General features: G+C 38.7%; 1 protein-coding gene across 6 annotated transcripts in view; it reads right to left on the reverse strand.

Annotated features, from left to right (window-relative positions):
- The window catches only part of IRAG2 (inositol 1,4,5-triphosphate receptor associated 2), a 1240358-nt gene that overhangs the window by 72407 nt on the left and 1140797 nt on the right, over positions 1 to 27154 (reverse strand). For 5 of the 6 annotated variants that reach the window (XM_044087670.1, XM_044087672.1, XM_044087673.1 and 2 more), the window contains one exon: positions 9539 to 9643. In XM_044087670.1, the coding sequence (XP_043943605.1) occupies positions 9539 to 9643 (105 nt within the window). Of the gene's footprint in view, positions 1 to 9538; positions 9644 to 24863; positions 24986 to 27154 lie in introns of those variants that run through there. The other variant, XM_044087674.1, reaches the window with a different exon arrangement.

Consider the following 27154-nt stretch of genomic DNA (forward strand, 5'->3'; position numbering starts at 1 on the left):
TCCAAAAAAAGGAAGCCAATATGGTGGTCTCCTGCCATAAACAAACTCTATAACAGAAGGAGGAAACTGATGTGGAATAAGGTGAAGTCCCAAGACTGGAAAAACTCCCTTATCAGCCTCAATAAAAAGTTGAGATCCCTCATCAAATCCTCTAAAGCTAGCTATGAAAACGGAATTGCAGCAGATAGTAAAGACAATCACAAGGCCTTCTACAGTTATGTAAAGAATCTCCACAGCAATACCAGATTTGCTCTGAACTACTACATAATGGTACCTCCGATACCGAGCCAACAGATATTGCCAATATACTGGCCAACAGATTCAGTGCCAACTTTACACCCCGCCCTCAAAGGACCAATCACAATACCAGTAGATTGCCAGGCACCCAGTATTACTGCTGCACAGGTTAAAACAGCACTGTCCAAGGCAAAGAATACAGCTTCTATGAGACCTGACGATATCCCTGGCTGTGTTCTACATGAACTACAGAGTGAACTAGCACCTTACCTGTGTACCCTGTTCAATCACAGACTCACCTCAGGCTTTGTCCCTACCGAATGGTGCACTGCTAGTCATCCCTCTCCACAAAGGAGTAGCAACTACAGACCCTGGGAACTATCACCCCATTAATCTGATGAGTCTGATATGCAAAGTTATGGGATGCATCATCACGGACGTAATAAACAAGGATATAGGGAATCCCTAAACTCTGGATCCCACACAGTTTGGCTTTGTGAAGGGTAGATCATGCCTGCTCAACTTGGTCAACTTCTCTGAGTCAGTCACCAGAGCTGTGGATGAAAGCAAGGTGGTTCATATAACCTACCTTGATCTGGCCAAGGCCTTTGACACTATTCCCCACTCAGGAATCATAGAAAACCTCACTAAGCTAGGCATCAACCCTTATATCACTAGGTGGGTTTGCAAACTGGCTCATAGAACCCACAGTGTGAAAGTAGCTGACGCCAAGGCAGACTGCCAACCAGTCACGAGTGGAGTCCCACATGGTTCGGTCCTGGGTCCTCTTCCTGTTTGGTATCTACTTCTCTGAAGTCCCGGCCAACACCAAGGGACTCTGGCTGGCAAAATTCAGACAATTGCAAGTTGGGTGCTATTATTAACTCCCCAATTGATGTTGACATCCTATAGAAAAGGCCTCAATCTGACCAACGGCTGGTGTCAGAACCATGGCCTTAAGCTCAATGCCAAAAAATGTGTCATCCCCTTTGGGAAAAACCACATTGATGGTAATCCACTGAACACAGAAGGCATTATAAGAGATCTGGGAACACAGGTTGACAGCAACCTTTCTTTTGGCCACCACATTGCCACTGTGGTCAGAAAGTCCTTTTGTGTGGTACATCTCATTACTAAGGGTTTTGCATCCAGGAAGAAAGAGGTCATTGTCTCCCCTCTAGTCTTCCCTCATTAGGCCAATCGAGTACAATGCCCCATTTGGCATGTACCTCATTAGACACCTGCAACAACTGGAGAGGGCATAAAAGTACCTCACAAAGAGGATCCTAGGCCTCAAACATTTGTTCTATATGAACAGACTCAAAAAACTCCAACTATTCTCTCTCTCATATCGCCTACTTAGAGACGATCTTTGCTTGACTTACAAAGCCATGTCTGACCCACCTCTGTTAGAAAGGCTACATCTAAAGATATCCCAATCTCTCCACACCACATGCTCCGGAGACCTCAACCTCATTACCACAATCAACAGAACGTGCTGGAGGGACAGGTTCATAACCCAGAGACTGCCAATGCTATGGAATAGATTTCCCATACATGTCAAACACAGCATCTTACTGGCCCTCAAAGAGAAATTTTGATGAGTGGATGGGAAATAGAAAATTCACCCCCGGGGATCATTCCAGTGACTCTTCTTGACAGAGCCACGGGGAACTAAGTTGGGGTGGCATGATGCCAGGGTAATCCTATGGGCTAGGCTTGTAAAGGCTCCAGGGCAATTAGCCTATTATACACCCATGAAGCTATGAATGTACAAGACCTGCAGTGGTAGAGTTTTATTTGAATATAAATTAGAGGCTGCTGTTAAAAAAGGGCTAATTAGTAGGGCAAATAAAATACGGCACATCTATAGGAATCAACAGGAGGTTAGAAAAGATTGTGAATTGCTTACTCAATGAGAGGACATATGTATGGCTCCCAAATATGCAATCACGTCCAGAATATTTAGTATTTTTGCTTGGAAGCATTTGCATAGGTATATTTATACCCCAAGCAGAGACTAAAGAATTTTTTCTCAGGTAGATGGCAAATGCTGAATATATGGTGGGCAAGAAAAAGTTAACTGGGAACATATGTTTTGAGAGTGTGATGAGTTGGCAGATTTTAAAAATTCCCTACCGAGTACACTGTTAGAAATACTGGGTGAGCAAATTGGTTTAAGTAAGGCAATTATATATTTGAGCTGGGATACAGGTTCAATTTCCTAAGCACAGTAAGGCTCTGTTAAGTTTAATTCTGGTGGCTGGCAAAAAAATTCCTAGAAAATGGAAATCAAAGTCTAAATCAACTGTATATGAAGTAGCAAATATTTTAACAGGCACAAAACAATCTGGACCTTTAGAAAAGGGTAAGAGCAAATTAGATATAAAAATGGAAATTATGCGGACACCACATGCAGAATAATGTTTTGGAGGAGGAGTGAGGTTTAAGGGAAAGCAGGAATTGAGCAATTTATGTAACGTTGGATTGATGATAATTGGATAAAAGAAAGTATGTGATGTATGTTCGTAGCTGATGACATGTTTTTTTTTTCTTTTTCATAAATGTATGTTTGCCTATGTCTTAATGATAATTCAATAAACATGTTAAAAATACCACCTGAAAAAAAATGACACGGGAAACCTCCAGACACTGGACCCAACATGCTTTGCCAAGGGCAGGTCATGCCTACTCAACCTGGTGAACTTCTTTGAGGAAGCCACCAAAGCAATGCATGGTTCACACTGCCTACAATCACCAGGCATCTGACACAATACCCCACTCGTACACTGTTGACAAACTCAAAAGGTTTGGTCATTTGGTGGATAAGCAGCTGTCTCACAGATAGGTCCAGGAAGTTAGAATTGCAGAGTCCACCTCTACAAAAAGGCTAGTCACAAGCACAGTCCCTCAGGGATCAGTCCTGGGAGTGCTCCTTTTTGGCATTTACTTAACTGAAGTTGAGGCCAATGTCAAGGGCCTCTGGCCGACCAAATCTGCAGAAGACTGCAAATTAGGAGCAGACATAGAATTCCCCCCAACACCGATGCTCTCCAGGAAGGGCTGAATCAGACAAATAACTTGCGTCAGAGACATGGAATAAAACTAATTGCCAAGAAATATATATAATATATAATGTATATAATAGTATCCTTCAGGAAGTCATCCACCCCTGGTAACTAACATATTTACAACACACCCCTAAGAGTTGACCAAGTAATCAGGGACATGGGGACACACACAGACAGTAACCTAGCCTTTGATTTCAGCACACACAGACAGTGAATTAGTTGGCAATCACGTGACTACAGTAGTGAGGAAATCCTTCTATGCTCTACAACTTACAAATAAAGGTATAGCATTTAGGTCCAAGGTGGTCACAGTTCCACCTTATTCAGCATTCATCAGGCCCATCATTCAGTACAATGTCTCTTTTGGTATGGACCTAACTAAGCACATCCAAAAACTGAAATGTCCACAGAGGTTCCTCACTAAAAGAATACATGGTTTAAGTAACATGTCCTGTGCAGACCACCTCAAAGCCCTCTCCCTGTACTCTGTTTCTTACAGGCTATGCCTGGTATAAAAGGCATTGTTGAACCTCACCATGATGGATATCCTACATATCTGCAAAAAAACAGTGCCAGAATTACCCATTTCAATGTCGGAAACCTTGTATGTTATATAAATATGACCTGCTGGACAGACGGGTATGTATCCCAGAGATTACCCCCTCTCTGGAACTGGCTTCCCATTCACACAAAGCACAGTTCCTCTCTACCCTAATTAAAGTGGAACTTAGACAACTGGATGGGAACAGGAAATTCATCTTTGGTTTTGACACCTATGTCTCCAATGGACTCAGGCAGCCTGTAAATGGTTCATTTCCCAGGCCCCTGCTTCTAAATATTTAATCTCCCAAGTCCCTACTTGCACTTAAAGTGTACCAAAACTAGATTTGGGATGCATGGATATGCTTAAAAGGTCCTAGTGATCATTAACCTAGTACACATCTATGACCCTATGAATCAGTCGGTAGACTATTACACACCTAGCCAAAAGCCAGATGTGACCATGGATGAGAATCAAACTTTATAGGCAAACACCCTCATCATTACATCATCTCCCAATACACATGCATGTGTGTACACACAAACACACACACGCTAAATGGTTTTATTTATGCTTTCCTTGCTATCCGCATTCTACCAAATATAAGGATGATTCAACTATTAGACAACATCTGAACAGTATTACTACTACAAAGGAATAATTCAATTTGCAAACAGTCACAGTTGTCTAGACTTCTTTTACCAATGACCGGATACTTTTACTGGAAGTCCAATCAGGTTTCAGCATTCACAAAGGGCATTTACCAAGATCCAACTATTTAAACAAAATGTTCAGTTTTTATGAAACTAAGCTAAGTACCCAGCATTGATAATTCTTATATTGCTACATGTACCACACACACATTCAGCAGTCTTCAAAATATATAGAATCACAGAACATTAAAAAAAAAATCAAGTATTTTCAGATGACCCTTAGTATTCGTTATTTAAGTTAGAAAATAACAGGTCAAATTACTTAAACCATACCACAGACTATTTCCATATGCTTCAACAATCCAGTCTACTGCTAATGGTGTCAAAAATGTTTAATATTTCTCACACACACACACACACACACACACACACATATATATATATATATATATATATATAAAAACACACACACACACACACACACACACACACACACACACACACATATACAGCTGTAACCAAGAGTGTAATACTAAAATAGTCAAGTGTTAGTGTCTCAGCAGATACCTTTGGTGAAGGAAAGATAAGGCGGCTGCAGGCTCTATTCCAATGCAATGTGCTTGGTTTCACATTCCAGTATTGACACTGTAGTGCAATAGTTAGGAGGAGGGGTTGCACTACTTAGGTGCCATCCAGCAGAGATAACGTTAAACGGACGCACCATATATCCAAGTTAGTTACAACTTAGTTGAATGTTAAACCTACACAGCAATTATTTATGAGTAGGTGATTATTCCCAATTAATTCTAGTCAGTAATAATGCCACCTCAGACTCCAAGAAACAGATCACATGCCCAGTGGAACTGACCCAGTCAACAAAAAATACACAAATAAAAATATATCTGCATCTGCTTAATATTTTATTTTCTTGGTCCATATCAGCTACTACACCAAAAGAATAACCACACAGGTAAAGTCAAATGCATAGGCAAGACTTACAGAATACAGAAGATAGAAATGCTACCAAGCTCATTAAAAAGCTTGTCAGTAATATATTCTACTTGGTATCAAGGACAAATATAAACACCTAAAATGCATTAGCACTGTCCACAAGATAAAAAAAATTAATACCCAGTGTCACACATCCATTTGAATGAACTAAAAGTATATCACATAACTATCAAAAGCTTAAAGACTTCAATAACCCTGTCTGAATAATGTCATCCTCATTACCTCGTAGTACCTGTACTCTGTAGGTAGTCAAAATTATTAAATGCACATCATTTATTTATTTATTTGCATTCGTTTATTGAGATAGTCCACTGCGCCAAGATGAGCCCATTTTCAGTGGAGACCTGGGGAGAAAAGCTCCAGACAGAGTATAACTCTTGCACAATACAAACAGACTCATATGGGACAAACATTATACATAGCTATAGTAGTGTCCCATGTTTACACGCACAGTTTCTTTCATCTAAAACTCTCCCAATTAGACCCTTTAACTTTTTAGCAGAAATGGCTAGGATGGAATTCTTTTTATATTTAATATTAGTGACATATAAAACAAACATGCTGCATTAGCTATTAGAATGTAATTTTCTGACAAAAAAGCAATTTAGTTTGCAATAAAAATAAGTTTTATGATTTTTTTATTAGTTTGAAATAAAAGTACAAAATAAACAAAAAGATAAAAGAATGAGGGATTATGGACTCTTACACTATTGCTTAGGTAATCATTTCCATGAGTAACAAGTCATTTGAACCATTCATTACCAAAAACAACAAATACTTCTTATTTTGATATTATTATTTGGTGCGTTTCTTTTTCTTTTAATTGCTTGTTCACTTCTGATTCAACAGGCAAACCAGTTTTACACAAGTGTCCCTTTTCAGTGGTGATCGGGGTGCATTATATGGTAAGTGACTTGCACCGTCAGAGAGTAGGCAAATATAGGTGGAAGGAATAAAACCCTGCACCTTGAGTACAGGAAGCAGTTTATTAACAGTTCAGAGTCTTACTTCTCTTTTTCTCTTTAATACACATTATGTATACATAATATACCAAAAACCTTTTGAAATATATATATATATATACACACACATTACATATATATATATATATATATATATATATATATATATATATATATATATACATACACACACACACACACACACACACACACACACACACACACACACACACATTTATTTAGTGCATTAGCCCACTAGGCTACTCAGTTCTTTATCCACTTACAAATAATTTCAATCTCACAAAATGCTTATACCCTTTTGTTTGGGGGGGGCATATAAAAATCATCAGCTATATATAAAAGCCTCAATAATAATGTATAGTGCAGACTATAAAGAATGCTAAACATATATGGAACAACTAATATAGTTACAGCTATAGCTGACTGAGGACTCCCATTTAGGTTTCTTCTGAATTATTTTTCTTTGTAACAATACCTTTTATAGAAACAAATGCAAGTTCAACAAAATCTAAATTATTACCCCTGCCCCATTTTTTAGGGGTATGGTGCCCTGATGAGCTAACCAACTCCAAGCTGACACTACAGGAGTCAGGAGAGGATGGGAAGGAGTAGCTATCTTGGCATACCCGCACCTTGAGGATGTTAAGGAGTTCTGTCCACAACTGGACACATCCCCCAGTGATGAGGATAGCACTGAAATCAAGAAACAGATTGCTATTAACGTTTCAGCATGTGGTGAAGAGTTTACAGAAATTCATTTGCAGTAATATACAAAACAGCAGCAATTGCATCCATTTAGGGCAGCATATTCCACACTACCATCTGCTTCACTGCCCCACCTCCTCAGTGCAGTTGCAGCCCCACTGGATAGTAGCAAAGGCCTTAAGGTAAAACTAGACAAAAGAGCAGCCCATGAATAGCTGTAGAAGATGCAAAGTGGCCAAAAAAGGAAAACAAAAGAACTGGGTACACATTGTTATGGCTTATTATCATTAATCTATCACGTATAACGATAACCATTTGTTTCACCGCATCAGGGATCATGGTTGAAAAGTGTCCATGGACCTGCCCACCTACCCAGTTAAACTGAAATACATACATACATATTGTAGGTTTCTACTTTATAGCAATACATTTCTCCACTACAGTAAATATCTACATTAATGGGGACTGTTTTTTTGACTAGATAGTAATGTATTGCAAAAAAAAAACTAACAAAAATTATCATTCCGTAAGGCTTGCATACATTTCCAACTCTTTAGTCAAAAATGGGCAAGTAGGGGATATTCACAGTAGATGTCAGCCTATGGGCTTGATATCTGTAATGGTGTGGAGCAGTGATTTGGGCACATGAATGCTGATCAGCTATAAGAAGAGTTTTCCTAAAACCACCACTAAAATGATCTTCCATAAGGAATGATTTTGATTTCAGATTGGTCACCAAGATATTCCCATTTTTTTTTAATGTTTTATACATTTATCAATAGAATGAGAAATGTTGTTCAATGAGGATCACTATAACATAATACTTTCTTGACAGATGTGCAAGAGATATATGTGGATGTCACTTAACTTTATCCTTAGGTTATTTTGGTATTTTCTCTACCAATACAAGTGTCTGAAGTACTGATTTTTGGAATACTGGAAATACAGATGCTGAGTAAATAACACTGCTGATTGTAGGTGTTTTTTGTCTCAATGTTTTGTTTAATCTGTTATACTCATTTTGTTCTTTCTTGTGTTGCTTGTAACTTGAGCGGAGCCTGCTATTAGTCATTTTTGATGAAGGGACCACCTTGATAAACTAAAACATAGAATGTTTTTTGTAGATGTACTATTGGGGCGTTTTGTGAAAAGCAGTACAAACTCATACTCTTGTATGAACAGGACTGTACATTTCTTTCATTATCACTTATAAGGGATCCTTGGTTTTTGCAAAACAACTGTGTAGGACAACTGAGGTTTTCCCTTGCCCTAGTGTTGTATAACAGTGGAGTTAGTATATATAATTAAGGTGGTATGAGAAGATAAATCACAGCAAGTGGAGGGCTGCAGGGGGGATTGCCTCTGCAAATATACTTATTGTTTACAAGTTTGATTAATATCTGGAGTCCAAGTATTTTGCAGAATTTGTTTACATTTCATTTTTTTTTATTTTAATGGCAGATTCTCTACATTGTCAGACTCTCAGCGAAGATAAGATATGTTATATTTATATGTATATGTGTCTATATATGTGCATGTGTACACAACCTTTAAAGCGAGAAGCAGTTTTTTTTTTTTTGGAAGTAGTAGCCTTTTCTAGTCCTTGACTCATAACTGCCTTTGCCAATATGTTCAAAGCATATGACATTCGCAACTTAATGGAAGTATAAAGCACTGCAAAATGAAATTTTGGAATTTGCTAAGGTCTGCAGTATGCACGGACTGCAGATCATCAAACCATTATGAAACTGTCCTTTAAAATTTAAGTGCCATGTGTACAAATCCACCTTCTTTCTATAGCATTGAAGACTTCTGGAGAGCTAAAATGAATGATACGTCTACTACCGTGTGAGACATATGCCATTTAGTTTAGTAGTGCTTGCCTACTTATTCGCACAGACTACACAGTCAATACACCTTAAGCCAGCTGAGTAAACTGCATTCAATCATACTGCGGGATTATTGAGATGGGAACACAGTTTTGTGTTATGACGTATTCAGACACCCAAGTTACAGTTTGGGCTGCTGACTTCAGCATCAATGCTCTGTTTAAACATGGAAGTTATTCTAATTTACATGTCTGTTCTGCAGTAATGATATTTCACAAAGCCAGCACATTTTAAAAGTGGTTTAAAAAATAACTTAAATCTAAATAAAAATTGCCGCTGAAGTTAACTGTCCAAAGTTTAGCTCTTGAAGTACCAGTGGCTTCTAACCTGTTTAAAAACTTTTAGTTTATAAAAAATTAAAGGGTTTGTGATTTTGATTACAATGAATCTCTGCTTAAAGAATGTAATCACGAGTTTCATGAGAAAGGTCACTTATATGATGACTCACTCTTTCAGTGTCTGCTGCTGATTCTCTCCCCATGCAAAAGTGCTAACAACTCTCTTCAGTGTTGGCCGAATAGGGCTTTCTGTTTTTCTTGTCCGGAGTGTTTTCCTACAAGGAAATAAAACAAAAATATACTATTTTACACTCTATATATCTGGAGCATTTAATACCAACTTGCAATAATGGCAATGCTTTTCATGCAAGGTACTCAAAGAGCATTACAGGGGTTTGTTATGCAGAAAAGTGATGAAAATTATAGCCTTGTTATGCTATATTGTCTTCTAAGGCATGCCAGTATGGATACTAAAAATGAAAGCGCATACACACACATCATATGACAGAAAATTGAAAGAAAACGTAAATACAACAGATATAGGAACATGACCTTGACAAAGCTAGGCTGGTCATGAACCTCCCTTTAAAGTGCTAAATCACTTTACATGCTTATATCTTCTAATTCCTCACTTTACTGTACTTCTTAAACTACTATACCTACTTCTAATTAGCACAACCTAATTACAATTCCATCATAACTTCTCTGTTAATACTCTGACTACTTTAATCCCTCTAATACCTCGCTCTAATGTATTTCTTAAATTACTGCTATCCTGTCTTATACACCACTGTTGTACCTGTAAATTCTCAATACAATGCCTTTAAAATGTAATGATTTTGAATATCAATACTAATTCCAGTTATACTATTGTGCTATGTTTTCACTGAAACTGCATTATAAAATTTATTGGAAATATTGATTGCATTAAAAATGATTCCTTCGAGCTTTTCTCCCTGTGCTTCTGCTGAAAAATGTCACCTGTGCCCAGCTAACTTTATGGGTAAACAAATGTCAATTAATAACTAAATTTTACAGTAATAACACACTGCAAGATAAGCACCCCTTGCTGTACTTTCAGAGCATGAAAAGTGAGGTTCATTAAGGTGCTGCCTGTAGTTCACACTATACAAATATGTAAGCAACTTAGATTTTTGAGGATACTTAGTTTCAAGTTAGACAACAGTTTTTATTCCATGCATAGAAAATGGTATTGAGTTCACAAGAACAAATACAGAGCTCAGTGGGACACTAATGGTAAACTCTCCAGAGCTCACAAGAACAAATACAGAGCTCAGTGCGACACTAATGGTAACTCTCCATCAGGATAGGCAGGCAACTTTCCACCCTGAATTATACCCTGCTGCTTAACAATTGTTTTACCTACTGGATTACATACAATACATTTAATGCTACTAATTTGTCATTTATTCCTTAATACAGCACAGTGTCAAAGTCCTTAGGATAAAGAAAAGCAATGTGCTTCGTCAGGCATTCATTAAGGGTTTCAGTTACTTCTACAAAGAATGACATGATTCAACAGACACTAGCCTTCCTCAAACTCCATCTGTTCTACATCTAACAGAAGCAGGTCTCCATGTCATTTGGATAAACTTTATTATAACATACACAAAATAATAATTAGACTAACAGGTCTAAAAATTGTCTTTATTAAGGCTGACCCTGAAGTAATTTGTTAGGGGACTCAGCAGAACTTGGTGCTAATGAATATGTGATCACACACGCACACTAATGCCACAGTGTACATATAACTTACATACACATAGTAGTACGAGCACATTTGGACACATGTGATAGCAAGCTATGCCAAGTCTGCTAAAAATACTATGAATATTAGACTATTGAGCCTGTAATGAAGGGTTTTATTTGTAGTATCATTATGCAATAATATATATATATATATATATATATATATATATATATATATATATATATGGATTTTGGTGCTTGTGTTGTGTGTGTGCTTTTTGGGGACAGGGATTTTTTTTTGTTTGTTTCATCGGTATTATTATGGTGAGTCGGGCATGTGAGGTTTCGTGTTTGTGAACTGTCGGTTATGTGGTGTCGGTGTTGTGATGTGTCGGTGTTGTCAGGTAGACCCATATATATATATATATATATATATATATATTTATTTACTGCTACATGTATTGTAGCGAGATGGTGACACACATGCAGTCAGGTAGAAAGAATGCTGATCAAATCTATACCCATGCAAATTAGTCCATAGCAAATGCTACATTAAAGACCAAAGTGGTATATGTATGATCAGTCTTCTAATTTTCATTTATTTGCTTGCTTTATTTATTTAACTAGGTTAACCAAGCTAGAGGACTGATCCCACTGGACCATTTTCTGGTCTGCCTGGAGGTATTTACACTTCTTAAGAGTAAAGGAGAGAAGAGTGGGCAGGAGGTAGTACAGAAAGGACAGGAACAGGTCAAAGTCCAAGACTCTACAGAATTAAAAAAAAAGAAGTTATGTACTCACCATAACATTCCATGTTTGTAGTCCATCTCGCCCTTCATTCTTACATATGGGTTCGGAGCCGATTACAAAGCTCGAAGTCTGTAAGTTGGCTCATGGCAAGACAGGTATCCCATAATGCACTAGTAATCCCCAGATTTTGTTTGCTGCTGTCTATAAAAGTGATGTAAAAGCATTTCCACAAGGAAAAACAAAGATGAAAGGTCTCCAACTCTAAGGAAGATAGACATAATCTTGTCTCCAGATCCTCCAAGGATACATGGATGGGGGTAGGTGGGAGGGTTCGTAAGAATGAAGGGCAAGATGGACTACAAACATGGAACGTTATGGTGAGTTCATAACTTCTTTATGTTCTGTAGTCCTATCTCGCTTTCATTCTTACATATGGGACAGCATCCCTAGCACCTTTTTCTTGGGTGGCTCACGGGAATATACTCCTAAGAACCGTGGAACCAAAGGAGGCTCTACCCCTGGAAGCCAAGTCCAATTTGTAATGAGTGATAAAGGTATGAGGGGTAGCCCAAGTTGCTGCTGCACATATACTGTCCATTGGAATTCTGGCTTGAAAAGCAGCAGATGTAGATATAGATCTGGTGGAATGAGCTTTAATTTTAAATGGGAGTTCTTTGCCATTAGAAGAGTAAATAAAAGATATGCAATTTGAAATCCAGTTTGATAACATTATCTTGGAGACTGGCATTCCTTTTCTTGTCTCTGAAAAAGATATAAATAATTGGTCTGATCTCCTAAACTCTGGTTCTATGTAGATAGAACCTTAACTGTCTGTGCACATCAAGTTGATGAAACTTATATTCCGCTTTGTTTGTATGATTTGGAAAAAAGACCAGCAGTTCAAAAGAGTGATTAATATTTAATTGTCAACAAATCTTGGGGATGAAGGAAGTGTTAGTGTGAAGGGAAACTCTGTCTCTATGAAATATCAGGTAAGGAGGTTTGACAGAGTGCTTGCAGCTCTGACACTCTTCTGGCAGATGTAATGGCTACCAGAAAAATGGTCTTCCAGGAAAAGAACTTTAAATCACATGTATGTGAAGGTTCAAAAAGGGGTGAGGTAAGTTTAGAAAGAACAAAATTTAGATCCCATGAAGATATAGGTTCTTGAAAAGGAGGTCTTAGTAAGGTAGTGCCTTTTAAAAATGATTTACACAATCTGTGAGCCATAAGATTAGGTTCATGGTGTCCCAAATGAAAATTGGAGATGGCTGCTAATTGAACTTTGATTGTAGCAGCAGCTAATCCCTGATTAAAAAGTTTGGTTAGAAATTCTAACACTAAGGGAATGGAGGCTGTGTATGGATCTATGTTCGTAGCTTGCGCCCAGAGAGAAAATCTTTTCCATTTGCTAGCGTACAATTTTCTCATAGAAGGTTTATGAGAAGATGTCAGAATATGTGTAACTGCAGAGGAGAAATCATGAAGCCTGACTAGGGATGGAAGTGGAGCAGCCACGCTGTCAAGTTGAGGGTGTGGAGACAGGGATGGAACGTGCCTGACATATGTATTAGGTCTGGTACTGGGTCCAAAGTCCATAGATCGTCCAGAAGATGAGGCCCGAGAAAGGGGAACCAAATCTGATGATGCCAGTAAGGAGTGATAAGAATCATTCTGCTTCCCAAAGTCTTTGCTTTCTGGATCACTTTCAATATTAGTGGAAAGGGAGGAAAGGCATAAAGAAGTCCCAAGGGCCAATTGTGGACAAGTGCGTCTCTCGGTGTCACCCCCGGGGGGGGGGGTGGTAAGGGTGAAGTAGCTGCTGCATTTGGTGTTCATTGGGGTGGTTAACAGATTGCAGCAAGGCTGTCCCCATTTGCGGGAAATCTGTTTCGCAACTTTATGATTCAGAGACCACTCATGAGGTATCAAAATTGCCCTGCTGAGCTTGTCAGCTATCACAATGATTCTCCCCTAGGATGTGCGTTTCAACTAGAAAGTGGTGGGAAGATATTACCCACTTCCAAACATGTAGAGACTCTCCACATAGGGGGTAACATCTGGTTCCCCCCGTTTGTTTATATACCATACCACTGAGATAGTCTGATTGGATTGCTATTGTCCCTAGAGGAAGAAAGTCATGAAGTGCTTGCAACACTAGTAGCACGGCTCTCGTCTATAAAACACTGATATGCAAGTGAGCCTCATGTTCTTGCCATGTGCCTTGGACTGTCCTTTCTAGATAATGCCCCCCACCCTAAGTGGGACGCATCCATGGTCACAGTAGCAACGGGTTGGCGAGGAATGAATGGTCTCCCTATCGTTAGTTGATTGGACTGGATCCACCAATGAAGGTCCTTTTTGCAAGATTCCATTATTAAAATGAGATGAGACAGAGGCAGTTGCTGAACAGACCACTGGGAAAAGAGTAGCCATTGTAGAATCCTCATATATAGTCTGGCTAGCGGAACTAGAGTTATAGTAGAGGCCATGGTTCCTAGAAGTTTCAGCACTGTCTTCGCTTTGATCTTGTGTTGGGGAAGCAGGCTGTATATTTGTTGTCTTCAATTTTACACTCTGTCTGAAAGAAGGTGAGCCATCATTGCGACTGTGTATTTCTGCACCTATAAAAGTCACATATTGAGAGGGCGAAAAGACAGACGTTTCCCAATCTATAGTAATGCCTAGCTGAGTGCAGACATGGATGGTTGAATCCCTGGCTTGTAGAAGTAGGTGCCTGTTGGTGGCAGTCAGAAGCCAGTCATCCAGATATGGAAACACTTGTAATCCAAGACGTCTCAAGTTAGCCGTTATTACTGCCATGCATTTGGTGAACATCCTGGGGGCTGTGGTGAGACCAAAGGGCAGAGCACAAAATTGGTAATGACTGGCTCCCAGCCAGAAGCGTAAATGACTCCTTGGATGCTCTGTCCATTTTTATGTGGTAGTACACATCTTGGAGGTCTATGGAGCACATCCAATTCTCTTTCCCTAACAGAGGGAGTATAGACTGCAGTGTTACCATTCAGAACTTGGACTTCTTCACTGATTCATTTAAATTGCTGAGATCCAAGATGGGTCTCCAGTCCCCTTTTCATTTTGGCACTAAAAAGAATCTTGAGTAAGTTCTGAATCCTATCTGGTCTGCGGGGACGGTTTGTATGAGACTCTTTTGAAGCAACTTTTGGACTTCTATAGTTGCTTGATCCCTGTGATTGGATGGAACATCTGGGATTCTCTTGGTTTGTTGAGGTGGAAAAGAGAAGGGTATGGAGTATCCACTGGAAATTATTCTTTGTACCCACTTATCTTGTGTGATGTCATGACAGGCTTCTGGGTACAAAGATAAGCGACCCACGACTGGCTCCAGAGAAGTACAGTTGGGCCCCACTTCAGGAGTGCTGATAGGGATGTCCACGAAAGGAATCGTGGTCACCCTGGTTTTGCAGACCCCCCTCCCGCCTGTAGGTTGATGTCTACCACTAGTTCCTCTCCCTCTGCCTTTGGAGAAGGAATCACCTTGTGCGTCTCGGAAAAATCTCAGATTTCTTGGACCACATTTTTCTGCCTCTCTGCCCTTTAGGGTATGGTCTAGAAGGGATGGAAAAACATACTCCCACGGCAGAAAGAGTCTTCCTGCTCGCATCTGGTGATTGTGTCTTTTACCTTTGGTCCAAATAGAGAGGAACCGTCAAATTGGCATTGGTAAATTTAGATTTGAAAGGCTCCGCAAAGTTACATAAGCGCATCCAGGAGCGTCTCCTAAGGGAAACGCCTGAACTCGCTGCCCTGCTTGCTCCATCTGCTGCTTAAGATATCAGCCTCATGGAGGAGCTAACAATAGAGTTTAAGGTGGACAACTGAGCAGTAACTTTCTCAGGTACTCCTTCAGTTAAAGTACCTTGGAGAGTATCTCCTAGCTCTTTTAGAAGATCTCTTTGGAGCCTAGTGAAATGGGTAAGGTAATTCAGCGATCTGAGTGTAAAAGCCACTGAAGAAAAAATACACTTCCCATATCTGTCCGTCGTTCGAGACTCTCTGTTCGATGGGTGCACAGATGAAGTCTCCACTAATTCCTTCTTTGTGGCTGCTGCCACCACTATGCCATCTACAGGCACACCTTTGGTCAGAAACTCTTTCCCTGGGAGCTGAAAGAAATTTGTTCAGCCTTCTGGGGACTGGTTCCACAGTGTCAGGAGTTTCCCCACACCTTTTGACTCACCAAATCTAACACTCATCAAAAGGTGGAGACACCCAAGAGGTGGAAGGTTGAGACCCGAAAGCCTTCAGATACACTGACTCCTCATCAGAAGGGGTGACGGTAGGCCAGCCGCCTCTCTGTTTCAGGATCTCTAGGATATCTATGAAGGAGATATCAGAGGACGACCTAGGGGACCCTTAGCTCCTCTTTTAAGTTCTCTTCTGAGGAGGGCTCTCAAAAGGGTATTCTGGGGAGGTCTCGGAAGACTGGCGGCCACCCAAGGGGGGCTCCTGAGGCTGTCACAACAACAATCACAAACTATAAATGCAGAATGATACAGAAGAGAGGACAAGGTCCTCTAACTTAAAATTAGCTTAGCCCTGCTGTGGAAAAAACACACAAGGGAAAAGGCAATAGAGGACTAGGTCCTCTAACTTAAATGGGCCTAGCTCTGAACAGAGGGGTAGGTGAGACAGAGAATAAACAAGCAACAGACAAAGGCTAGAATAGGTCCTAACTAAAAAACAGACCTATGCCTAAGAAAAGATTACCAGTAACTAGCACACAGAAAACAAAGGGATACCAGTAAGGAAGGCCTGCAGAAGTGACAGCCAATAAACAGCAACAACAATTTGTAATAAAACTTCAAAAACACACTAACTAGTACAAGTTAACAGTAAGCTATTAATACTAAACTACTGCAGTCAAAAAATATCACTATAAAAATTTGAATAAGAAAATATTCCAGCTTAGCCACGGCCAAGAAAGAGAACACTTCTGAACCCATAGACGTGGCAAACGAGATCTGGGGATTGTTACTAGTGCATTATGGGATACCTACCTTGCCACGAGCCAACTTAGAGACTTTGAGCTTTGTAATCAGCCAAGTCGGAGTAAAGGATCGGCTACAAACCCATATGCAAGAATGAAGGTGAGATAGGACTACAGAACATTACTAGTTTAATTGGTATGAGTATGAAAGAGTGGAAGCCATTTAAATGATGACACGGTCCTGAAAGCAGGTAGATTTAAATTCTTTTACAATATTTTTCCTTAATTTTCAGCTAAATCTAGGGAGAGACTGAAGCTTTTTTAATCTGGCGGGCAGTATTTTTCAGAGATTATGTCCAATGAGTGAGAGGCAATGACTATTACATTATAATTTAATATTTTGGAATTTGTAGGGTGGACACGAAGTGGGTATGGATCTCAGATAATAAATGGAGGTTCTAACGGAGTCATCTAATAAGAAGTGGAAATGATTTTAAATTAATAATTTTAAATAGAAAAGAAAAAAGTAAAAGTTGTGCACTGTTATTTTACATTTAGCCATTTGTAAGGGAATGATAGGATAGTGCTGTTGCCTCACAGCAACATGTTCCCTGGTTCAGTTCTCAGGTGGGCTGCCTTCTGTGTGGAATCTGCATGTCCTCCGTGTGTTTGTGTGGGTTTCCTCCGGGTGCTCTGTTTAACTCCCACATTCCAAAAACATGCAGCAGGTGGACTGGACACATTAAATAGGCCATAGGTGTGAGTGTACATGCAAGTGTGTGGTTTGGAAGAACTATCGCTGCAGTACTAGCCACCCCGCGGTGTAAACCTTGGCTTTAGCTGATTGTCACTGTTGAAGTCACACCCTGACCCATGTGCAAAAACAGGAAAAAAAGGGCTTTTCTAGGTGAGAAGATAATGAATACTTGGATTTGGTAAAACACAGCTTGCAATTTAGGGATGTTCTTTTGAGGGGCTGCACATATAATATATAGTCTGTATTCCAGTTTTACAAACAGTGTCTTTGCTGTTTGCATTTCTTTCTCCAGCAGAAAGAATTGGAAAACATCCCTCCACCACCCAGAACAGCAGTTGATTAATTTTTGCTTTAGTTATGTTTATATGATGTTGGAATTTACTTGATGGTGGAGGCGGATAACTATGAAGAGGAAAGTAGTTTTTAATTCTTTTTGAAATTGGTTTGGAAAGACTTTTGGCCATTTTTTTGGAGTTGCTGCAAACTTTGGTTGCATGCCAAAATAGTGCTAGTTTCCTTAACCATATAAAAGACAAAAATTAGTTTTTCAACTCTAGTTTGATAGTATGTGGTAAAGGACTTGAGCTGAAGATAGCATGAATGTTTTGTATACAGAATATGATTTATTAAGTCTTCAGTTGAACTGATATACCTGAGAGCTTCAAATGGTTGCTAGTTCAGAAAGAGTTAATTACATCCAGCAGCTAAGGCAGGGTAGAGCTACAGCTAGAAGAAAATGAGACAAGCTGAGCTATAATAAAAGGGAGATTTAAAAATCCACCATGTGAGTGGGAGAGACAGAATAACACTTTGGGGAAGTAATAATTTCTTACTGTGGAAAGTGAGTATTTTGTCTAATGGATTTTCCACAGAGTTGAAGAATGTTAGATTTTCAGGAAACTTCTGAAAATAAGATTGTCTAGATTACATCTGGAATACCAATGGTGATTCAGTTCTTTATGGGCCTAATAAGTGAAAGGTCTCTGTCATGAGCACCTAAGTGCTCTGGATTGTGCATAACGCTCTGCATTAGTGATAGATTTAGCTCGCTGTTCTCCTGTTCAGCACTGAACAGTGGTGGTTCTGGTTTGCGATTTTTGATTGGCTCATTTATCTCAATTATAGCCAAATTGACATCACACTGTACAGGCCAGTCAAGTAACAGAGACAAAGGGAGCCAATCAGGAGGAACAAAATGTGGTCAGTCGCGTACTGTTACTAGTTTTTTGAGCCACTGCAATACCTTCACAATGGGTATTGCAGGGTACAGAAAGATCACCACACTTGTATTTACGGGCTGGCAAGTTAGTCTTCATCTGACTGCATATCACCCTGGATGGTGTTTCCTGAGCTGAGGAGGATTCATTTTTGATATTTGTTCGCTCTGTCTGTGGGATGATGGATAAGATACATAAACTGGCTAGCTGAATGAAAGTTACTACAGGCACTGCAGTGCATCAGTTACAGTATCTGTGCACCAGACCAACTAACATGACGAAAAAGAGCTGAGTTTTTTTTACTTCTTGGGATGGTTGTGGTGGTGGTGTTGCTGCCTGGGACCTATAACCCTGCCTTGGATTTTTTTTTTTGTTCTTGATTGCATTTGGCGGTTGTGGACTACTGGACTTGCGGAGCTGCAACTTCTCAGTCAAGAGTAGGGTTACAGATTTTTGCTTCATATTTTTGGTCTGTTCCTCATAAAATTTGTGGGGTTTTTTTGGCAAATCTCTAAGGATTCAAGTCACTAAGTAATGACATAGATTTGAGTTTCAGACTTCATTAATTCACATTTTCTTATTCTGTCACTAGTCAAGGTAATGGCAGCAATATTTTAAGTGTCCCTGACTAATTTTTTTATTCGTCCCTGATTTTGCTCTGATTTCTCCTTGATTGGTTGAGTTAATAGATTTAGCTGGGAGAAAATGTGGAGAGCGTGGAAAACCAGGTGCTGAAGAGCATTTTTTAGTAGTGCCACTTGAATACTGTTATGTAGCTATTTGCTACTAACTATATTGCATTTTATGAATGGTTGCTGCTCATACCTCTCAACTCCCCATATTTTTGCAGAATGTCCACATTTGTCATATTTTTGGTCTGTTCCTCAAAATTTTTGGTTTTCTTGACTTTTGTGGCAAATCAGTGAGAAGTGAATTCACTAAATGGCAGGACTTTCAGTTTCAGACTTCATATCCTTCAGAAAATGTATGGCAACAGAAAAATTTTATTCTAGCAACTTTCTAAATTTATAAGATCAAGATTTAAAACTGATTCCTCTTTTTGTTGTGTTGTCCCCCCGCATTATTTTTTGGCTTTGTCCAGAGGTTGAGAGCTATGCTGCTGCTGACTTTGTTTTATTTACTGACGTGTGTCTTATTGAATTTTTAAAAATATACAATATTCACTAACTTCATACTTTTGGCAGAAAGCCCACTTCAACCAGGTTCCTTGGAAATGGTGCTTTTTCTCTCGGTGCAAAAATAGGGTGTTCCTCATTTTGACTGTTTTTCACAAATTGATATGGTCTGTGCTCTACTTTGGCCTCTTAGGAGGATGAGACCTATGTCTCTACTGGTAGCATAAAACCTGCCCATTAGTCTGCTCACTTTTGCCTTCTGGAAAAAAAAGACTAAGCTGTTTAAATAATGTGTTTTGTATTTGGCTGTGCTATGGGAACTGTATCCTTTTATGGTATGAATAAACAGTCATGAGCAACTAAAATGAGCCATAACCTGTACAAGAGTTTAAAAGACACTGAAACAAACTGCATTCCTGCAACAGGTTTATTTAGACAATTTCTTATTGTGCTTTTCATGTACTTGGAACAAACACTCTGCTTAGTTTAATTTTCCTTTCAGTGAAAGTTATTTCATAAAAAACTTTCAGACTGTGTTTATTTCCCAGTCCTGGGCAAAAAGACATCAAAATGTCACATATGGTGGATGATGTAGACAACGTTTGATTCCAAGCTACTGGAAATACAGAAAAACAGATGTGTGTATAGGTTCAGATGTGAATACTAGGCTAACTGGGTTGAAGAGCCATTTTAAGCCTAGCCAATAGCATGAAATCAGAATTAAACTATGTACCTAGTGTATATATGGTGAAGATCTTAACCATAACACCAAACCCACCCCCACACTGATTGCCAATTGTAACCACTGTCCCGTTTAGTAATAACTCTGCAAGGGTTAAAGGGGTACCATTCTGGCTGAAAATGACATTTACAGCAACTACAGTATACATATATGGCTGGTTGGAGGCATGCACCCAAAACATTTGCACAGTTATGCAACTGGTGTGATGATCATATTCTCAATAGAACCTCCCCAACTGAGCACCTGCTGTCAACTGGTGAAGGCTACGGAGACGTCAAATGATAATTATTCAAACTATGGCTTTTATAAAATTATTCATGAAGTGTTATCATATATTTACTATAAAGAAAGCCTAAGAACAAAAAATAAATAAATAAATAAAACTCAAACAGAAATTCCTGAAGTTTTAAGTCCAGATAACTTATAATTTTGTTCTGTTATTGTTGGTACCCTGAGCCCAGACAAGTGAAACTTGGGAAAAGGGCAGTATACTTCATTTTGAGAGAAGTGCTACTCATACTGGAAGATGGAATGTATGTACTGAGTCGATATTTAAGGGTTTTCAAGAAATCAGTCACTAGCAACAGACTTCACAACAGTGCATATATGAAATAACTCAAACTTTGTCCTTAGAAATAACTGAAGAGTGGAAACACTTCAGTGGAATATATCTGCACTCCAGCATACTGTTATTAGGCTTACAAGAAAGATATAAATCTCTGGCAGAAACCCAGACTCCACTTTCAGTGGTTTGTAATCCAGTGGTGATGGTAACAGCAGCATTAATATTGATGCTAAATCATTCATAGAGAAGATGAATTCAAAGTATTGAGTGTGAGTGCTGGTCTAAAATTGAGTGGGCTAGGACTATCACAACATTTCTTTTTGGGGAAGCACAGACAGTTTTGTATGATGTAGAGTTTTGTTAGTGCTAATAATTATGCTAAAAATTAAAAGTTAAAATACTGATTTGCAGTGGCATAACACATGTTGTAAGGGCTCAAAGGTTACCTGCCTGAATGTCCACTTCAGTTTGCAAATGCTTGACCTTCACCAACTAGCCTGCAAGTGGTTAAAACCAGAGTTCAACAGCATCCTGAAGGCAGAGATGATGCTCCTCATATGGCTCAAGAGGTCTACTGGGCACTCCAACATGGTGGTTGTTGTAGCACTATCCCCCCACCACTGAGGATCACCTCATCAAACCAGTCGAAATATATATAAATATATATATATATATATATATATATATATATATATATATATATATATATATAATTTATTTATTTATTTCCAGTTTGATAACCGGGGAGGTCCACTGGGTTGAAAAGGCCCATTTTCAGTGGAGGCCCAGGGAGAAAAGCTCCATGTAATATACAACAAAAACAAGCATAGAATTTTACATTTATACAGTTAAACATAGAATTATACATTTTGAATAACAAGAGTTTTTATATAATAAGGAGTAACAAACTTGAATGGTGCAAAGGAGAAGAAGAAAAGGAAAAACGTGAGCGCAGTTCATAGTATACATACATAGTAAGAGAGCCATTAGCAGAGAGTAGTGATAGAAAGCTATATACAGTATTTACATGATAATCAATTCAAGGTTTGGACTTGTACGTTTGATGCAGAGAGGGGCAGCTGTAGATAAAGCAACAAGAGTAAAGGTACATAAGAAAGAACATGTAGGGGTGGCGTTGTATGGAATTAGGTAGGAAGAGTGCAATTGCATTTCCAGATTTGGGAGAGGTGGGAATGGAGCTGGGATTTGAAGTGTTCAAAATTTGTATTAATTTGACATTTATTGATTTTATTAAATGGGTTAGTCCAGCTAGGCCAGGAGCCCTTTTTCAGTGGAGATCAGAGGAGAAACGCTCCAGTTACAGGCAGTTTAACTATACATATAACAGTTTAGTTTACAATTAAAAAACAATCATTATTAGCAGTAAAATTTAAAGCAATTCACAGTGACACAAAAAGTACAAATAAGTACTGTACTTCAAAAAAAAATTTTTTTTTTTTACACATAACTGATTATAACTTATGTGGTAAGGTGTATAGCAAGTTGTAGTATTTAGGAATAGTACAAATTATGAGGTGTGAGAGATGAGTGTGCATGAATGGGGTGGAAGGGATATCTAGAGGTGTAATGTGATGTTAGAGAAAAATATGTGGGAGATAACATGCCGAGGGGATTGTACGAGATTGTGGTAGAAAGGAATAGTACTGGAGTGGTAAAATGTATGCTGAGAAGTTGTATAGGAAGTTGTACTGGAGTTAGGTAGGGTCATGACAAGTATAAGTTTTGGTTTTAATCAAGTGTAGTCTGAGTTCTTTCTTAAATTGTATAGGGTGTGTAATGGAGCGTAAGTGGGATCGGAGGTTATTCCAACCTGAGATGGGGTGGATTTATATAGTAGTCTGTCGATTATTTTTTTGGGTTGGTAGATGGAGTTGTTGGTTAGAAGTACGAAGTGTGCGAGTTGGTGTGTAAATGGATACCAAGGAGGAAAGGACAGGGCAGGAGGATAGTTTATAAAGTATAGAGTGAATAATTTGTAACTGAGATAGGAGTCGTTGAGGGAGTTCTAGCAATTGTAGTGAGTTGAGTGCGAGGCAGTGGTGTGAGTTATGTGGGGAGTTTGTGATGAATCTTGCTATTGCTGGAGTTTGGCCAGGGTAGTGGATTGAATATTAGTTAGTACTGGGGTGGCATAGAGAATGGAGGGGAGAAGAGCAGCCTGAGCCAGGGACAGTCTAGCATTATAGGTCAGGAATCTACGGTTTTGCAGAGGATACCCAGCTTTTGGTGAGTTTTTTTTATACTTTGAAGGATGTGTAGATTAAATTTAAGTTCGTCATCAATGATGGCACCTAGAAGTTTTGTGTGGGAGTCAGGCTGTACGCTGATGTTATTGGAGGATGAGGTGAGAAAAGCAGATTTATATATATGGATTCACTTTGAAATTCGATAGTTTCCCGAGACTATAAAGTCGAACATTCACAATATCGAAACCCCAAAAGCCTGAAATTAAAAATTGTGACTTTTAAATACACCCTCCACCACACAAACATACACCTTCCTCCCCAAACCAACAAAACATACACAAACACAACACCACAAATACACACACCTACCCTACATATAAACAGGGGGGCAAGCCCCCTCCCGCTACTAATATATACTAACGCCGAGGTTGCACTAAAAAGACAAAGACACTAAACCCACCAGTACATACTCTAAATTCCCCTTGCGCAAACATACATCACATACGTACAAAAACCACCACTTTCAACACTTACAGACTCACACTCTTACCTACCTACCTACCCTAAACTAAAACTTCCCAACACACTCACATACACTCAAATCCATACCCAAAACCATTAAAAAATAGCACTTGCCTGAATATCCAGATATATCCACACAATGGCAGGCAAACCATATCCCACAGCACACCGCACCTTGCAAACACAGCAAATCCCATGTAGTGTGCCACCACAAGTGCGGATTTGACATTTCGAGTTCGATCAAGTGCAGTTTTGCTCAACTGCACTTTCGGCACTTTTGTCTCGAGATACTGAAATTCGACATTTCAGTATTTTGAGATAGTAAAGTGCTTTTGTAAATATATATATATATATATATATATATATATATATATATATATATGGTTTACTATTAAAATGTCGAACGGCACTACGTCGACTGTACTATAGTCGAACACGGAAGTTCGAAAATAGTAATGTCGACGTCAAAAAAAACAATCTAGGAATGGTTTTAACATGGGTCGAGGTAGGTGTTCAGTATTATTCAGAACTACAAACATCTCCCCTACCTCGACCCATGTTAAAACACAGTCCTAGATAGTTTTTTTGTCGTCGACATTACTATTTTCGAACTTCCGTGTTCAACTATAGTACAGTCGATGTAGTGCCGTTTGACATTTCAAGAGTAAACCATACATATATATATATATATATATATATATATATATATATATATATATGGCTGCTGAATTGTCATTTACTCACAGATAGAAGGTGACTGAATCTCATTTACCTAAGAAGCAAGGTATGCCTAATGTTGGGTTAAGATGACAAAACCTGTACAACATGTACAAACGGACTCAACCGCAATACAATAAATGCAGTTTTATTGAAAAACAATTATGCAGTTTTATTGAAAAACAATTAAGCACTTCGGTCATGATTGTATCAAGGACTTCTTCAGAATCTCTGTGCTGTACTGGTTTTGCTGTTCCGAGTTTTCTGTGTGGTTCCTGGTTTTTAATGTTGGGTTAAGAGTTGGAGATGGAAGATCTAGAAACTTTTAAGAGAGAGACAAGAAATAAGTTGGACCAGAACATAAAACAGCCCAAGTAAGTATTTCAAGTTCAATCATCTTCAATATTTTGCTTAAAAATGTAATTTCCTATGTTTTCTAAGCAGTGTGATATCTGCATTAACATGTTTGTGAATTATATAACATATTGATAAAGTGTGAAGTAAGGGTAGACGGAATACTGGTATATGCACTTTTAGATTCAGGCAACACATTAACACTGATGAGTGAAAAACTGGTTCCTGAACTTAAAAAGGACTTGAACAAGTAGATGCAAGTATATGTACATGCAGACAAAAGGAATTTATCTGTGCGAGAAACCTCAAGCCTGACTCCACCGGCATACAGAGAGATTTAGAAGTTGGGAAATTTTATCTGGCTGGCTGGATGAAAGCTCACAAATCAGAGGAATACATCTTTCCTTGAGTTAGAGTCGGAAGAGGACTGAGGCAGTAGAAGCATTTCATACTATACCTACGTTAGTTAGCAAAGTGTCAAGTTCCACACCAAAAGAATCAGAAAGACCAATGGAGTATGATGGACCTGGTCCATTTACCTTTCATGCTGATAAGTCTGTAGAAGGGCTAATAAAGATTAGCCATCATACCTCTCAACTGTCCAGATTTTCACAGAATGACCAGATTTTTGCCTCATATTGGTCTATTCATCATAAAAGTTATGGCTTTCTAGCAAATCATTGAAGGTTAAAAATCACTAAATAATGACAGTAGAGTTGCAGACTTCATATCCTTCAGGAAATGCAAGCTAACAACATCTTTTTTATTCTACCAACCCTCTATGTTTATAAGAGCATTATTTAAAATTTGTCCCTATTTTTGGGTCTTCGTATCCCCATTAATTTTGGCTTTGCACAGCTTTCTTGTGAGGTATAGCCATCTTAATTTTAAGAAAACACATATGAAAGATGCTATGCTCAGAGAACCTAAAAAGTACATTCAGGTGGTTGAAAGGGTAGCTTTATTGTCCAACTGCTGATATTCTGTATCAATATTTTGAGATGTCCCATGACATCTTGTTGAAGTTAATTTGTAAATATCAGGACTGTATTTGCTTTATTCCTAAATCCTGCTACAAGAGGCCTCAAGACATCAAATGTACCGTACCATATATGATTCACATGATAGATAGTTGGGGAATACCAGTTGGGAGTCTTACTACACAGTAAGGTTAACAAGATGGAGTCTTGGCACTCACTTGTTAAGAGGTGTTGTTTATGTACTTTAAGTATCAGGTCTACACTGCTTCCACAAACATGGCCTTTTTTGGAATTCATGAACTTGAGAGTAATCATGAGAATAGTCCATTGTTGTACTGTAGAAGCCATCTTTACCATGGTGTTCTTTACATGAGCTATACTCGAAGGTATTCTATTACCAATTGTTACACAGGGTACCTGTATGATTTATAAAATATGTTATACACACAGTCTTTAACTGAAGTGAGAAGAGATACTGTCTGAGCTCAATTCACATTAGGAAATAAATGGGGTGGTGAGCTGCAAAGGTCAGTTGTAAAGCTGACTACTTGTTTACATGCCTTTACTAGTTTACTGATGGACGATATATTTGTAAGATTGCTAATGATATAGAAGAGGCTAGAACACAGTTCTGATTCAAGTTGTACTAAGACACAGGTAGTAAGTGAAAAACAGTTTAGCCTGTATTGCATCCAAAGCTTCTGGGTGATTTTGAGAATGTTTTTTATATGTTGACAGACTTTAGTTGCACTCAGTATGAAATTCTCGAGTTCGACAGTATTAACTTAAGCTAGAAGTTATGCCATACATGGATCTTAAAACTAGTCTGAGATGCAGAGATGGTGAGATAGCTGAAAATAGTTCTGAATGTTTTTGAAAATGCTCCAGAGTTAACTGGTCACAAAGTATAATGCTGTCATCTGCATGCTGTTCTAACCTAGCTTGGCCATGGTGTATGACATATTACTGAAAAACAAAGTGAAAAGTAAAGGAAACACCACAGCCCCCTGTGGTATACCCACAACGATTGAGAATGCAGTAGTACCCAATTCCATTTAAACATCTGGGTACATCCATTAAGATAAATTCTCAACCAGGATGTGTGTTGCTTTGATATACTGCACTGTTTGAGATGAGTAATTTGCAGGTAGTGACTA

The sequence above is a fragment of the Protopterus annectens genome, chromosome 11.part0 (assembly GCF_019279795.1).
Source record: "Protopterus annectens isolate FY-2018-M chromosome 11.part0, PAN1.0, whole genome shotgun sequence".
Classification (NCBI taxonomy): Eukaryota; Metazoa; Chordata; order Ceratodontiformes; family Protopteridae; genus Protopterus; species Protopterus annectens.